At 30.8% G+C, this 15,966-nt stretch overlaps 2 protein-coding genes across 4 annotated transcripts; one reads left to right on the forward strand and one right to left on the reverse strand.

Moving 5' to 3' along the window:
- The first annotated feature begins 1,702 nt into the window (after nt 1-1,702).
- On the forward strand, nt 1,703-10,611 carry LOC111637422 (adenosine receptor A2b-like). 3 transcript variants are annotated; one of them, XM_023382908.1, is made up of 2 exons: nt 1,703-2,088; nt 9,335-10,611. In XM_023382908.1, the coding sequence occupies exon 2, from the start codon at nt 9,337-9,339 to the stop codon at nt 10,519-10,521; it is 1,185 nt and encodes a 394-aa protein (XP_023238676.1). In that variant the 5' UTR covers nt 1,703-2,088; nt 9,335-9,336; the 3' UTR covers nt 10,522-10,611. The 3 variants fall into 3 exon arrangements, with proteins under 3 accessions (XP_023238676.1, XP_023238678.1, XP_023238677.1); XM_023382910.1 differs by lacking the exon at nt 1,703-2,088 and adding an exon at nt 8,830-9,259; XM_023382909.1 differs by lacking the exon at nt 1,703-2,088 and adding an exon at nt 8,830-9,233.
- Nucleotides 10,612-10,742: 131 nt separating this feature from the next.
- On the reverse strand, nt 10,743-15,706 carry LOC111637423 (radial spoke head protein 9 homolog). Its single transcript, XM_023382911.1, has 4 exons — nt 15,399-15,706; nt 15,148-15,322; nt 11,053-11,305; nt 10,743-10,970 (listed from the first exon to the last, which is right to left on the reverse strand). Exons 1-4 carry the CDS (start codon nt 15,623-15,625, stop codon nt 10,810-10,812), a joined length of 816 nt encoding a protein of 271 aa, XP_023238679.1. The 5' UTR covers nt 15,626-15,706; the 3' UTR covers nt 10,743-10,809.
- Nucleotides 15,707-15,966: the final 260 nt, after the last annotated feature.

Below are 15,966 nucleotides of genomic sequence, written 5' to 3' on the forward strand. Positions count from 1 at the left end.
ACATTCTTAATTTATTTAATTACTAGCAGAAGCATGCTTAAATTTTTAAGCGAAATTAAATTAAATTATTNATTATTTTCTTTATTTGCGGCGTATTTTCCTTATTTTCACTAACCACAATGTATATATATAAATCACGTAACTCGTAACACAGTCGTTATCTATGTTATATCTCAGTCAGTGCACTTAATATACTGATATGTTTGTGTGCACTTCAGAAAATTTTCGTGGATGAAGGGGTGAAGGTTCCCTGCTCGTGTATTACGGGAATGAGTCACGCAATCTTGGTCGTTGCTTTGGGGAAAAATCTGTTTTATCGTTGTTGTCAACTTTCTCTTTGATTTTCGGTTCAAATATGTTCGATTTTAGCCTGTAAATTTTGGATAAATCGTCTGGAAGTGTTTGCACGTTCACTTTTTATCTGTAAAAGCACATCTCTTAAGTAGGGACGGATTTACACGTAAAAGTTCCACAAGCTACCTCTTAAAACCTCTCGTCCCAAACAACAACTTAGGACCTCATTCTTCGAAGCTTCAATTTAAACTCTCGATCTATAAAACTACAGTTCAGGGCCTCATTCAATAAAGCTGAAACTTAGGACCTCGCGCTACTAAGGTGCAGTTAGGGCCTCATTCTACGATGCTGCAACTCGGTGCCTGACTCTTTTCAGTTTATTTGATGAAGAGGGAAGGCCTCTTACATATAGTTTAAACGCCTGTTCATAAGCATGCAAATCTACTACAAGTTGTTTACATTTACTTATAAAAATATTAAAAGAAATGCCTTATATTTATAAAAATCGTGAGATCTTAAACGTATTTCATTATCGTACAGATCTATCAATATTTAGAGCTTCTCTTAACTATATTAAAGCTTGAAAGGTCATTAACTGATACCATTTATCAATCGTCGAGTGTGAATAGAGCTTCATTAATCACGTGACTTGCGGGACGGGAGTGTTACGCAACTCGCGTGACTTCCAAAACTCGTACGAGCTAAATATAGACCAATGGCCCTCCGAGGGAAAGTTTCGCTTTAAAATTCGAACAGATTATGCCTCTTATCATCGTAAACAAAAGATAAAATTAAAATATTTAGAGGATGACCGGTAAAGAGGAATGAAAATTTTTAAATCATCTTATAAATTTTACCGCGAAGAGAATCTTACGACCTTGAACCGGTGCCGTCTTTAGAACAGGCCAATTCAATAAGTTACGACGAGCGCTTTCGCTATTGTTTCTTACGTCATCAATAAACACCCCACTTCAATCGAGTCGTGGACGTTAATAATCACTTTCATTGTTTTTTTTTTATTTGATCGATTATTAAATGGTACCTATCAAGCGACGATGCGTGAATCCTCTTCCATACGATCGGTACCAATTGACGATCACACAGAAACTAAAATAGAAGAAAGAAAAAAAATATATAAATATAGTCTACTCGTTACTAAATATAGAAGCTCAGACGATCTGTGACGTATTCGACCTCACAAATGAATGCAATAAGTAGCAGTTTACGACAGCCTATTCATATTAATTTCTAATTTCAAAATCCATAAATAGAGTTATGGTACGGTAGGTGACAGTAATACAGACGAATGTAGAAAGAAAAGAAAGACACAGAAAGAAAAAAAAAAGAACGAAAGTAAAACTTACAAGGGGCATTGCCCCCTTAAACCACATCAGCCATTCACCCCTTCTGTTTAATTCTACCAACGAAGCGTACAAAAGAAAATTTCCTTTAGTTAACTTCCACAAACAGTCTCGGACGTTTCACTACATCACCGACACAACGTCTGAATGAAGTGTGACGTCCAATACGTAACGTCCCCTTTTGGCACGTGATTCGAATCCACCAATGACAGGCGTGTAGTGTATAGCCTACACGGGATCTCGTCCGGCATTTCTATCAGTCTGCACTCGACACACCACGAAACGGGACGATGTGCCACCGACTTAAGTGAAGTTTTGAATGTGAAGTTATGAAGCATAGAAAAATTATGAATATTTTTTATAACTCACCGAAAGTGGAACATTCAGATTATACGAATTTGAAAAGTGTTACGGGGATCTAGTTGTCACCCAGGTAATTTTTTAAAAATATTTTTCTATAAGCTGACCTAGAAATGTTTTATCCTTTTTATATAACGTGTTTAGTAGATTTATGATAAATTTTTTTATTATTATTTTATATATAAATCGGGTACAAAGGCCTTAAACGTAAAAGATATATCGACGATAGAAAGGAAAAATTCTGCTGGTGATGAACTTTTTCGGTAGATAAAGCCAATTTCTTTCCCCTTATAAAACGGATTTATATAATTTAAAGCTTTTTAAATAGTTAATTTACTGTTTGGATCTTAATCTTAAGCTTAATCTTTGGTTCAAGGTTGACCTTTCGGTGTTTATAAACAGTTATATTCGCTAAATTTAGAAAAAAGTAAGGATTAAAAATAGATCATTATCTTATTCTAGAACATTTTTAGATTAAATTACTTTATAAAAGTCTATTTTATTTTATTCTTTTTAAAATCTACGAGATAAGGAAGAATAATCAGTGCATCTCGATACGGGTCAAGTAGATTTTGGTTTGATATGTTGTAATTTTTCAAGTACGTCTCTTAAACTTGCAGAAAAATAATAATAAAAAAAAATGAATTCTTGAACTTAATTGTTTATAAAGAAAGTAAACGTAATTGTTTTGTATACGTCTAAGTTTTTAGTGAGGGGAATTTTTATAGGAAAAACAAATTTTGTAACTCGTAAAATAATATTTATTCTTCCAAAGTGCAACGATCTTTGACTTTATATAATTAAATATATTTTATAAAGCGTTTTTCTTTACCGTAAACAACGTTTTTACTGTAAAAATATCTGCAGAATTCATGTTTACAGCGCGATTTTAATGTGGGATAACCTAGTTGCGATGCGTGAAGACACTTTTTTAAGTCGAATTAAAGCGAGTAAATCTCTAATTTTACGAATAAACTAGACAATTTTTTCTCATTTTCTTAAAAAATAATAATAAAATAATATATTTTTCTTATTGTTCTATAATGCAATAACTCGCGACGAGGATAAGAAACTCGAATAAATTATAGACTTAAAAGGTAATTTAGTGGAAATAAATTAGATTTTACCGAGCTGGTTCGTAAATAGGCTAAGTACGGCATTGTTCTGGCTTAAAAAATAAGGGGAAAATGTATACATGTTTACTGTTTATTTCCCTAAATTCCTTAAATATAATTAAGTAAATTTTGTCGTGGAGAATGTGTCAGAATATATTTGCTTTAATGCTAAAAAACAAAATATAGAAAAAATAAATACAGTTCAATGCTATCGATAACTTAAAAGGAAAAGTAGGTATTTTATATTTATATACAGTATATATATATATATATGTTTAGTTATATAGGAAAATGAAGTAGGAGTAATGTAACACATGCGACAGTCACATGAATTGTAAGAAAATTCACACAGATTTAATTTTTATCTTGTAAAATAAGAAGAAATTTTATACAAAGATAAATTATTGTTATATTTACGTGTAATTTAAATTATTTACTGTTTTTTTATCGTTTAAAATGCTTTTATTTTTATACATTAAATTCTTGAAAGTTCGGTTTACGAGCGTTTTTTTTATCTTCCAGTTTGATCTTTAATATGTAAAATTCAACGTAGGAAGTGGAATTTCTGCTTTAAAAAATACATTTTTGTCATATTTCAGTTTAATTTAAATTATTTAATGTAAAACTCTATTTTTAATCAATTTTATTTAATAAATTACTCAAAATTTCAATCTTTTAGCGCGTTTTTCTTTGTTTTCGATTTGAAGTTTCGCGTTTAAAACGCAATACGGTGAATGAAACTTCTATTTTTTTTTAATTAATAAATTACGCCAATTAAATATATTACTATAAATTAATTAATTTTTAACTTTCCATTAATTTTAATTAATTAATAAATCTTTAAAATTCAAATTTTTTGAGCGTTTTTTTTTTTCCTTCTTCCATTTCAGCTATGTTCAATTGAGAACTTAGACTTGTTATGGCCCTATGTTATATAACAAGGGAAGGGCCTATTATATAATATATAACAGGCCCTTCCCCTGTACCAAATAATTATATATATAAAAATTTGAGGTCCTAAGGTGTAGATACGACGTGAGGCTTGTTTAGCTTATGCTCAAACCTGTCCCATCGATTTGTATTTAAAAAGACACTGAAAAATAATAGAATTCTATTAAAAATTAATAATAATTTACAGTAAAATCATTTAAATTATTTAATTTTTATATAGAAGCTTTAATTTTTACAGTTTATTTTTAGTAAGAGACTATTGATTTAGACTTTACACTGGAAGTAAGAGCGAAAAAATCTCCAGTGTAACAATTACAATTTGTTGCTTCTCTGATTAAATTATCTTATTTTAATTGTCTTTTTTATAATAAAATACACAGGAATATTTTAATTCTTTATTTCTTTCGATTTGTTTTTATAAATAATTATCGTTTTTATAGATGCAAATCGCTTCCCTTCTTCATTCAGCAATGAATAAGAATGATGTTTGCCATCTTTTTTTAACTTTCCTATTAATTATACAAGAAGGCGCTGCCTACAATAACATTATTGATATTGATGCTGTAGCATTAACACCATTAATTTCCTTACAGTTGCGGTTAGTTACTTTATTTTTATTTTTTAATTCACCTTGAAACTCCATTAGTTTGTTGGAATTAGAATTGATTTTTTCGTGAAAGTACGCCACTTCGATGTATTATTTTACAGTTTTTGAGTGAAAATAAACTCGGAAACACTCGAATTCTTGACTAGATTACTGTTATTTTTTAAAATTTACTTTATTACGTTCTATCTTCGAATATTTAGTCGAAAAGTAATATTATACGCATTATATTTTGCAATATATAACGTGGAATGACATTACACAGAGAATACTTGATCTTCTGTTAAAATGTAGTATTAAGTTACGTTAGACATTGTTAGACTATTGGATCTACTGTTTACACTTTACACGATGAACATTAAAGTACAAACTTCGGTTTAGCACCTTATAAATTGGCACTACTTCGAATATGGTGCTAAACTGAAGTATCTCTAAAAAAACTGGTAATATGAATTATGTATAGTAATGGGTAACGAGTAAGGACCGGATTTATATGCGTTTAAAATCGAAATGTATGCACATGCACATACATAAGCACATAAAAACGCACTGCTTTATGCACGTTACATGCCAAATGTATGCACTGCTCTATGCACGCTAAAAGGCCTGAAATGTGCATTTTTTATGTTAAAAGTGCCAGTGATATACAATAAGATTTGTAGATCGAAATGCACACTACTTACTTCCGTCTGCGAGCAATTCTTATTAAAGTCTATTACGTCACAGACATTCAATCAACTTTTATAATATTCTATTTTATCTAATCAATCATTATTAAATTTATTTCTATATATATAATTTACGAGATGCTTGAGAATGACTGGAATAAATGTTACGTTATAAAATTAATAAATGTAACATTTACAATAACTTTAATCCAATTAATTCAAACGATTTTGAGAATTTAAAAATTCAATGGGTTTCAATGGTAAAGCAAAACGTTGGGTTGTAGGATAACTTTAAAAGAATGTCAGTTAGGCGGTTTAAATTTAAAACATTTGAATTTCGCGCGTACATATGTAATTAGATGACGGAGTGATATACGTCATACGATACATGCTGACGTAAACTGTACTGTATATGCGCAAAAAACATAACGGTGTCATATGCAATGAAAAATAAAACATTTAGTAATTCACAGATGATAAAAGGTTCTCTATTTAATATTTATGGAATTGGCGTTTTACAAGGATGACGCTATTTTATATAACACTATATTGAGGTTTGACTATATTTACAATCATACTTAGAATAGTTGAAACTATAAACAGGCCTTTGAAATACAGTATTCATATATTCTTTTTTGAGGCTTCCAATATATTAAAAAATCAAAAAAATGTTTACAGTTGGGCCCTTCATAGAAAGGCCTTCTATAATTACGTACATTATGTACTGTACAGTACATACTGATATTATAAATTGTAGATGCATAGTTGATTTTGGAAATGCAGATTTTTATAAAATATCATAAAATTTAGAAGTATTTATAGTTTTATTTGAACAAGTTTTTTGGGGTCGGATTTAGACTTGTGATACTAAAATTAACATATGAGGCCCTTTCCTACTCTCAAAATACTGATAAGTTTAAAGGGCCTAAGCTGCAACTTTTTAAGCTTAGGGCCTGTTATATTGTTGGCTTATGTGTCTAGTCCTAATGTTTAGAATTAAACTAGAATAAATATAATTTTAGATTATATTTATTACGATTTAATTTTAATCTTGGTCAGTAGGGGAAGATGAATTTAGGGGGAAGGGTAGGTTAACACTCGTTTCATATTCCTTATAACGAATATTTTAGATAAATCAGTAAATATTTGAGATACTTTTTAAAGTAATTTCAGGCGTGATTATTTAAGCAGTAATTTCTAAGCCGGGAATTATCATTTAAAAATAGATGCAAAGTACTTTCTAATAGCTGAACTCTGACGAATATAACCTGGAGAAATTTTAAGTAATGGGAATTTGTTGGAGCATTAAAAAAAGTTACGATTAAAAAAAAGTGTAGGTCGTAACATACGATGCGTTAAGAAAAGAGAAAAATAAAAATAAAATCATTTAATATATATAACTTGAATATTTTTATATAAACCCGCTTCCTATCTGCCAAAAAAAGAGGAAATTAAACGAATATCCTTGACCAAAAACAACATAGAAATCCTGTTTAAAGAAGAATTACCTTCATAGAAGGATTCATGCTAATGAAACTTTGTTACCGAGTAACGTAATGAAGGTAATAGGAAAAAATTAATCCGTCAAAAATTAATAATCCTTTCATCTAAATTCTTAGAGTTAAGTGCTCTTAAAAATTTTTATATTATGTCTTCTTAGAGGTTACACATATGTCAATAGTCGTTAAGCATCATTCGATTTCCTGTTTTAATTCAAAAGAAGAAAAAAAATTTCATTTGGGAAATCGAATTAAATTAAAATTCCAACATTTCATTTACAGGTGGAGTTGCCTGTAGATGAAAGGAGGTTAATGTAACGCTTTAAACTGATTAGGAAATCTGTGGACGCTCTGAACTCCACAAAAGGAATGCAGCACCTTTTATCAAACCCTTCAAGGTGACGTGTCAAGGATGTAAAACATTGATTAAAAATAAAGTTTCGATTAATTAATCACGGTAAACACTACAGAAATCAATGACCGTTTTTCTTTACATTTTATATGAAGATCCTGCAGGGTCGTGGAATAAAAACCGTTATAGGATATGGGACAAGGAAGGTTTCAATGGCTTCAGTCCGTGACCGCCCTATGTCGTTCGAGACCTTAAACAGAAAAAAAAAAAAACAAAGTTTCGAAGCAGTAGAGGAATTTGTTTAGTACGGAAGTAGAAAAGATGGATTTCTTCTATAATCGATCGTATTTTGAAGCTTGTGACCATTGTGGAGTCACTGAGTCTGGAGGTCGTGTTCTATCGATCTCATTCGGACACCTTCCCTAACGTGATACACAATGTTGTACACAGCTTCTTGCACTGTTTAGCTTAATCATTAACAATTGCAGCCATTTTCTGGAGGTCGTTTTGCGCAAGCGGCACCGAACGACCACGAAAATAACTTTGTTGTTCGTGTTAAATTTTTTTTTCTGAAGTCACGTCTACGGAGACTCGTGTTACGCATGGAAGAAAAGTTTATATTATGCACTTCTGTCTCTGGCGCCGCCCGTAATTAAATTGTTTAAAAGAACCCCTTATCGATCCTTAACTACGATGACAACTGACAAAATTAATGCTCGAGCCGGAACAAAAGTGGTTATTACTGCAGTTTATCTTAGCTGAAAGCGATACGTTTTAGTAAATTCGACATACCCTTCAAACTCGAGTAGTCTGTAAAGGTTGCTGAGTTATCCACTAAAACTGGGAATTTATTATTTCTTTGTTATAAGAGAAGATGATGTTTTCTTTATTGAGGGATGCTGCCGTACTGATAAAACGTACAGTACATAAAGTGCCGTCGGTAGCAATCTAGTCGTAAGGTTACAGTTGGTGTTGTAGAAGAGGGTAAACTGATACGTGTCTTAGAATGGAGCGCGACAAAGTGCAACCGCGCATATCCCCGAAATTCCTCATCTGACGTATGAGACAAGTGATTTTTGCTGCAGTATTCAACGATGCAGAAAATCTTTCGTTTCGAACTTTCTATCGATTTTCCGTAAGTGCCACTAGGCGTTCGATATAATCTTTTCTTTCAAATGAAATTTTCCTTCGAAGTTACTTATATTTTTTTTTTTTCCTCCTTCGAAAGATTAGTATCGAATTCGGAAAAAGTCGCGATTTAATGTCCGGATAACTCTTTTAATACGGTATATTACCCGATTTTACGTATGGAGTTAATGGTGACAGGATTTTAGTTACTGTCTTCCTCAGGAAACAAGGTCGTAAAAGTCATTTTAACTAAAGCTCTAGTCGCACGTCCCAAATCTTTCTCTTACGCAGCACCGACCCAATTCGAAAATGTAAGAGTCCGGATAAGTTTAGTTTCTATAACAAACTTCATAATAAAGCTGCGGATTCTTTTTTAAATAAAGTAATAAAGCCGTGCAAAGGAGAAGAAGAATTTTTCTTTGTTTTTTTATTATTTTTTTCCTCGTGGTATTGTGATGCAATCGACTCTTGTTGGCTACCGAAAGGCGGCTTTGACCTACTTTTCACTTGTGTCTGTGGTCACTCAGCCCGCTTCGATAATTTCTATGAATATCCAAAACGATTGGCTATTAAGGTCACTATTTTGTAAAATACGAACGATCACCTCGTTTCACTAATAATAATGATTTGCATTGTTTACGGGAAAACTTTCGAAAACAATATTTGTTATCCTACTGTTAAGCAGGAAAAGATCAAAAAATCTTCCTCCTTTTATTATTATTTTTTAAATCGCTTTTTAATTTAATAAACACGTAATTTAATAAGAATTCTTTATTTTAAAACAAATAAATAATAATTAATTGTCTAAAATGGAGATAAAAAGCCGAGAAAACTGGAATTCATTAGGCCTATTTTGATATGGGTCACAGACCTATATTATAATTTCCTGAATAAAGAAATGGTGTGTAACTTATATATATGTATACCGTATGTGTCATTAGTTGTTCGCATTCACCCCACCCAAGGATGAGAAAATTTAAATTCTGTTCGTTTTCTTTACAGAAATGACAACAGGAAATATTAGCGACTCGCCCTCAATTCGTAATATCAGTGATGACTCTTCGACAGTCGATGCCATTTTATCACCCGCCGGTCCGTGGGATTCTTTGGGATACGTAACGACAGCGGCCTTACTGGTCTTCGTTCTGTCACCGCTTATCATCTGCAGCAACGCATTGTTAATCGTGGCAATCCACAAGTTCAAACGCCTACGAAATCCCAGTAATTATTTCTTGTTGTCTCTAGCTTCTGCAGATTTAGGTGTTGGCTTATGTTTACCTTTTGGACTTTACTTTGAAATATCCAAAGACGAAGAAATCGGTGATCTTCTGTGCGTCTTCCCGTATTGTGTTCTCATTCTTCTATGCAGTGTGTCACTGTTGAGTATAACTGCCGTTGCAGTGGATCGTTACACGTCTTTGGCATCTCCGCTACGTTACAACAACATTATAACGCATAGGAGTGTGGGAAGATACGTTAGCGCGTTTTGGATTTACTCGTTACTAACCGCTTCCGTCCCAATTGTGGCCTGGCACTGGCAAGATCAACTTGCTGCTCGCTGCTCCTTCAATGTGATTTCTTATAAAGTGCGTATCTTTCTATTTTGTTTTCTATTTGCGCCATGTACTCTCGTCATCGTGGGATGTTACGGTTACGTCTATGTGATAGCTCGTTCTCACGCCCGTGCAATATTTTCGGTAGAAGTATCGTTTAGGCAAAGTCAATCTACGGGGAGTGGCGAAGCTCGTTACGGAAGGACACTAGCAGTCACAGTAGGACTATTTTTGCTGTTATGGTGCCCGTTTAACGTTTGCATACTGATAGGAGATATTGGTATACACGCAACATTCTTTTTAGGACTTTTACTCCTATCTAACAGTGCAGTAGATCCGTGGATCTACGGTTTTAGAAATGCCGAATTTCGCGCGGCGTTTCTTAAAATATTAGACGATTTATTACCAAAATTAAGCAGGACTCTACAGAAGCATTCTCCTAACGGTGCAGCAGTTACGAGTTACGCTTCCAATATTCGTTTGTGTGTGACGCCTCAACATCAACAGCCTATGACTGTCGGACAATGCAGTGCTCATCTTCAAGTACCTGAAGCCGTTGTTGAAGTAACAACAGTTACAAGTCCGTTTCTTAGTCCCTCTTCAGCGAATGGAGCCATTGCTGCAGCTCAAGTGTAAATAATAAAAAAGCCAATTCTTTATTAAATGTTCCTAAAAATAAATGTCGAACAAAAAAATATATATATTTGCTTTAAATATGTTTCTGATGAACAACGATATTGTTGATACTTAGTAAAATAAATTAAAATATTTACTCATTTTTCTCTCTTTCTTTAACAGAAATAATAAATCAGTACACTTAAAACGCAAGGTCCACTTGGAGCCATAAATCGAATACATTTTAAATTATAAATTATTTATTTATATTCTAAACATGTTTTATTCAAAGCATAATAATATCGAAGCTCAGAACATGAATTGCAAATCATTGTTTCGTCTCCCGTCTCCTATATACAACTGTGAGAAGGACTTAGTTTGAATTTTATGATAGAAAACCATACCGGGCCAAAGGTAATTCATGATCATTATGGAGCTATGATTCGGTGTTAGACGAACCATCCACTGATCTAGATATTGCAATTTTAATTAGTCGTAAGGCTATATTTATAATCGCGATTATGGAGATGTATAAAGTTACAGTCTACTAACCAGATATGATATCTTCTGTAATTGGTTGAAGGAATTCTAAATTCTTCCATAGTCGTCCGGTCCAAGATGAGGCAGGCTTACGTAGATGAACGTAAGACGATGCACGAATGGCCATATGTTTAGAAAGACCAGAAAAAGAAGGATTCGATTTGACTGTGCCATCCACTGTTTGAATGTAAGCACCAATGGGCGCTATAGCTACCTCGTCTTCTATCATTGCAACTACTTCTGCAATTCTTTCTTCTTCGTACATCTAAATTGACAAAAAAAAAAGACAAGAAAACTTTATTGAATTTAATGTAAAATTCTACTTCTCCACATTTCCGGTAGAACTAGAATTTCTTTGTTGAACTTATGATTCTACAATGACAATAGCCTGATAGTCATTAACTACAACCTTGTTAACGTAACTGATATTAATCGGATAATTAAATAACACGGAGGTTTATTGTAATGGAAATGAAGTTGGCAATAAATAAAACGGGTTTTTTGAAAGATACAATAGAATGCAGAAGGCCTACATAACGAGAATCTTTCTTCAATCTAGAAGGATGCCATTTTGTTAATAGAGGACTAGAAGTTTGAATCACTGCTTTAGTATTTATGAAAAAACTATATGAAATTATTGATAAAATTAAAATTTACAAAATAACAGTGACAGATCCAGAAAAATCGAAAGGGGCTAACTCAAAAATATTTGAATAATTATAAGTACAGGTACCATTTATTAAATTAACACGTACCAGCCGGTATTGAGGACGGTCTGATAAATCATCATGTTTTTAAAAACAATGCTTTTTTGTGTGTATGTGTCAATGAAGAATCTGCAGTTCCTCGTGGATTGATCCTTACAAAATAAAAATTAATATCGTCTCGCCAGCTTATAACTTTATTACACGCAAACACTTTCGATCCAGTCTACACCATCTTACAATTAAAAGTTATAATTAAATTCACGAAATAATAAGGAAAACTTCATAAAATCCGAGAATAAAAAGAGACAAAATCAGAAAAATATATTTTAGAAAAAACTGAAAGTCTTTTCTTTATAAGTTCAAAGACATCGTGAAAATTAATACAATTCTTTGTGATACATAAATTGCTCTGGAAAGGAACTATCTTACTTTCGAAACATAGAAGTGAATGACTAATTTATCACTATAACCCATTTGTTAAATTTACAGGAATAAATTATGTTTCGGGAAGAATTTTCTATATAATTCTAACAGTTAATATTATTTAGTCTTGGTTTTTAACAGGACATCGAAACAATAGATAGTATGTAAGAGAACAATTAACTTAGTGTTACAATAATTCATTTTAAATACTTGCTGACATTTTCACTTTATAAACACCTCAAGTGTCTCACAGCGAAAGAACAAAGTTATTGTTCTGTTTAAGAACAGAACTAAATACAAAACCAAACAGAATTAATACAAGAATATAAAATGTCAATTAAGTGTACGTACAAGTACAACACAAATATTTAAGTTTTACTAATACAAAAATTGAAAAATAAATCTTAAAAGTTGAAGAGAGGAGAAATTAATCTTCTCGGCGTAAAGAATTAAATAATTAATTAATTAAGATTGATCCTAATTTAATTATTTTAAGATTTTAATTCGCATTTTCTAGTGTAGATTATTATATAAATGGGTTAATCCATTTACTATATGCGTTATATAGTAAATGGCTTATATAGTATTGTTTTGTACTGTACATATTGATATAATAAATTTTTGTATTGTACTGTGCTGTATTTTACTGTATAGTGTATACAATGTATTTATATATAAACCAAGCCCGAATTATTTATTGATAATCAAATGATAATGCCGGATGGCGAATTAATGGCCCTATCTTTAGTTCAAGTTACGTAATATCTGTATATTTAATTAACTAACTTACGGCCCAATGAATCAGGCGTTATTATTTGTATATATATGTATATGTATATATATAAATTTAATAAAATAAATTTTCGTATTAATTAAATTTGACATTTCTAAAGTTTTAATCAAATGAATATCAATTTTAAGAATACAATTTTATTATTGACAGATACAGATATTTTTTTAATACAGTCGAACTTCTGAATAATGGCCTTGAAGGCGACATAAAAAAAAATGGCCGTTGTTCGCAGGTGGCCATTCTTTAGAGATTACTTTATATGTTTCTGGAAAAATGGCCGCCATTTAGAGGTAGCCGTTATCGGAGATTCAGTAAATAAATTTCATTAAAATCTTAAAATTCTATTTGATTAACAGAATACGCTTCTAAATTTATTAACGTATTAATAATAAACACTTTTAAATAATTATTATAATTATAAATATAACTTAATATATAAATATATAATTTAAAATTATCATTAGCATGTATTCAGAATAAAGTAAAGCATTAAAATTCAGCCAGAGTGACTAGTTATAGTGTAAAACTAGCTCCAGACACCATGTAACAACCAGTTGTCCCATTAATAATTTCAAAACCTCACATCTAACCAGAGCCATTTTTTTCATTTTATTATTATTTTTCTAAATTCTATATGTAGAGCATTTATCAGCAATTTTGATCTAGATGTTAGAACAAATACAATCATAATATATATGCTTTAAACCATTATTTGACACAATCACTATAGTTTAACAGATGACAAAAGTGAAAATTATTATTATTTTATTATTTATCCTTCTTCAATAACCATTATTTTTCCTAAAAAATGTTTTGAAAATATTTAGAACTTTAGAGGAATGCCTTAAATTATTTCTGGATTTTTATAGAAAAAAAAACTAAGATGACAATTTAATCTTTCAATTAAGTTTCCTTTTTATTATATTTATAATATATTAAATTATGAACATCAAATGCTCTCCTATGGATTTTGATGAAGTTAAAACATTTTATATGTAGGTAAGCACCCACATAGAATTACTTACACAAACATACAGAGTGGCTCAAAGTCAGTTAACCGTAGAAGTGTAGAAAAAAACCTATCAAAGTGTTTTAAAAAAGTATTATAATTTGTTAAACCATTCTAATATGTGAATTGAGTAAGACATGGTTTATTAACTAAAGTAATAAAGTATTTAAATAAAAGAGAAATTTAGTTTTTATAATGATTAATTGACTTTTGAACCATCTATATCTATACAAAATTAACAAATACACATGCATATATTCTGTATATATTTGTGTGTGTGTGTATTAATATACAGTCTGTAAGTTTATAAAAAGACTATACAAACTTATCTAATCCAAATCGTTAACAATGATAAAATATTTTGTAAAAGTTCACATAAAAACAAATAAAATAGTGAAGTGTATTTTTGAAAATACTACTTGTTTCCAGACAAATAAATAAAGAAAATAGATAAAACAATAAACAAATACACTTCTATGTATATTACCCAAATACAAAATATTTTATTTTTAATTTAAAACTGATATTTTTCCCCCTTCTGAATCTAACAATACAATTTCTTAAGAAGTTTTAGATGAATAGGTAAACATATGTCTTTACTCCATCGCGGAAAAAAATATTAAAGGGAAAATATTGATAATAGGTTACTTATGCAGAAACACGGATTCATAACCATATTGTTATGAATCGTTGTGAACCGAGAGAAATTAATTCTGTAAAATGATTTTCAATACGCAATGATCTATAACTAAATCATAACATGTTCCTTCGTAAGTGTTAATATTTATTCTTAGCATTTTTTCCACCGATAGAGTAAAAACATATCTTCACTAATAAATATGCCTAAATTCTTTCACGCCTACCCAAGACAAGGCCCCAGAGACAGTAGCGCGTTATACTTTCAAGCCCAGGCAAATTTGAATTGGGGGCCTCATGTACAGCACAGTATTGACTTCAGGTATTTTTCTTCGAGGGTATTTTTTGGTAGAAATAGTTTCTTATAAAAGATTAATTTGTCAATTTCATGGGGTCCCGTGAAATTGCCCTTAGGAAGATGCGCCACTAAGGAGAGCGATTTGGATTTTTCACCAAGCAATACAAATAAAGAAATTTAAATTATTTGCTTATATCTTATTATAAATCTTATAAAGAACGTATTTTATTAAAGTTTCTACCGAATTTTTTATATCTTTATCTTCTTCTGCATCTTCATCTTTGACTTCTCTCTCCGACTGATTCGAATCGATTTTATAAATATAAGAAGGATCTCCGACGAAAGTAGAATTGATCAGATTTATATCAAACGTATTGTTAGCAATAGGTAAATCGTTCCAGTTCAAACAATCAAAACTGTAACCAGGAAAAAAATTGATGTTAAGGTAGAAAGTATACGACAAGTTTTTAAGTCATACATACAATGACTTACCTGTAATAAAAGCTTTTATCTAATAAAATATCTTCACCTCTTCCTATAAGGATATAATAAGTGGCATTCTTACCAATAATTTTCCCCCAAAATTGAACCAGCTGAAAATTTTTCTTCCCTTTTATTACTTCTAAAGAATTAGCCATAGCAATTCTCTCTTCTAAATTCAAATGAGATTTCCAAATACTAGACGTGTTAATATCGTCTTGTAGTTCAAATACGTCCATTTCGTTTTTTTTTTTTTTTCAAATCATTTAATAGGAAACAATTTTAGAACGCGTCGAATATAATTGGTGTACTTTTAAAAATTCAAAATATTTTCTTTGCTATTATTGGTTCGATTCAAAAAATTTACCCGCTGCGTCATTTGTTAATAATTGAGTATTTTAAATATTAAACAAGCGTTAATATACATGATATAATTATTATTTGTTTAAAAATATTTCCGCTGTCATTTAAATTATTAATTAATTTCTCAAATTTAGAAAATATTTGTGACGTCAAATGTGAATAATCTATAGTATAGAATATTTTTAAGTAAATTTTAAAAGTATTTTTTTCTGATAAA

This window comes from Centruroides sculpturatus, unplaced genomic scaffold (genome assembly GCF_000671375.1).
Source record: "Centruroides sculpturatus isolate CEXI.00-Female unplaced genomic scaffold, Cexi_2.0 scaffold172, whole genome shotgun sequence".
NCBI lineage: Eukaryota > Metazoa > Arthropoda > Arachnida > Scorpiones > Buthidae > Centruroides > Centruroides sculpturatus.

What these genes read in the sequence shown, in the direction of transcription:
- LOC111637422 (XM_023382908.1), top strand. Translation starts at nt 9,337, where the DNA reads ATGACAACAGGAAATATTAGCGACTCGCCCTCAATTCGTAATATCAGT.
- LOC111637423 (XM_023382911.1), bottom strand. Translation starts at nt 15,625, where the DNA reads ATGGACGTATTTGAACTACAAGACGATATTAACACGTCTAGTATTTGG. An exon ending in GATAAAAGCTTTTATTACAG is followed by an intron (nt 15,323 to 15,398) that starts GTAAGTCATTGT and finishes TCCTGGTTACAG; the next exon opens with TTTTGATTGTTTGAACTGGA. An exon ending in TACAGAAGATATCATATCTG is followed by an intron (nt 10,971 to 11,052) that starts GTTAGTAGACTG and finishes TGCAATATCTAG; the next exon opens with ATCAGTGGATGGTTCGTCTA.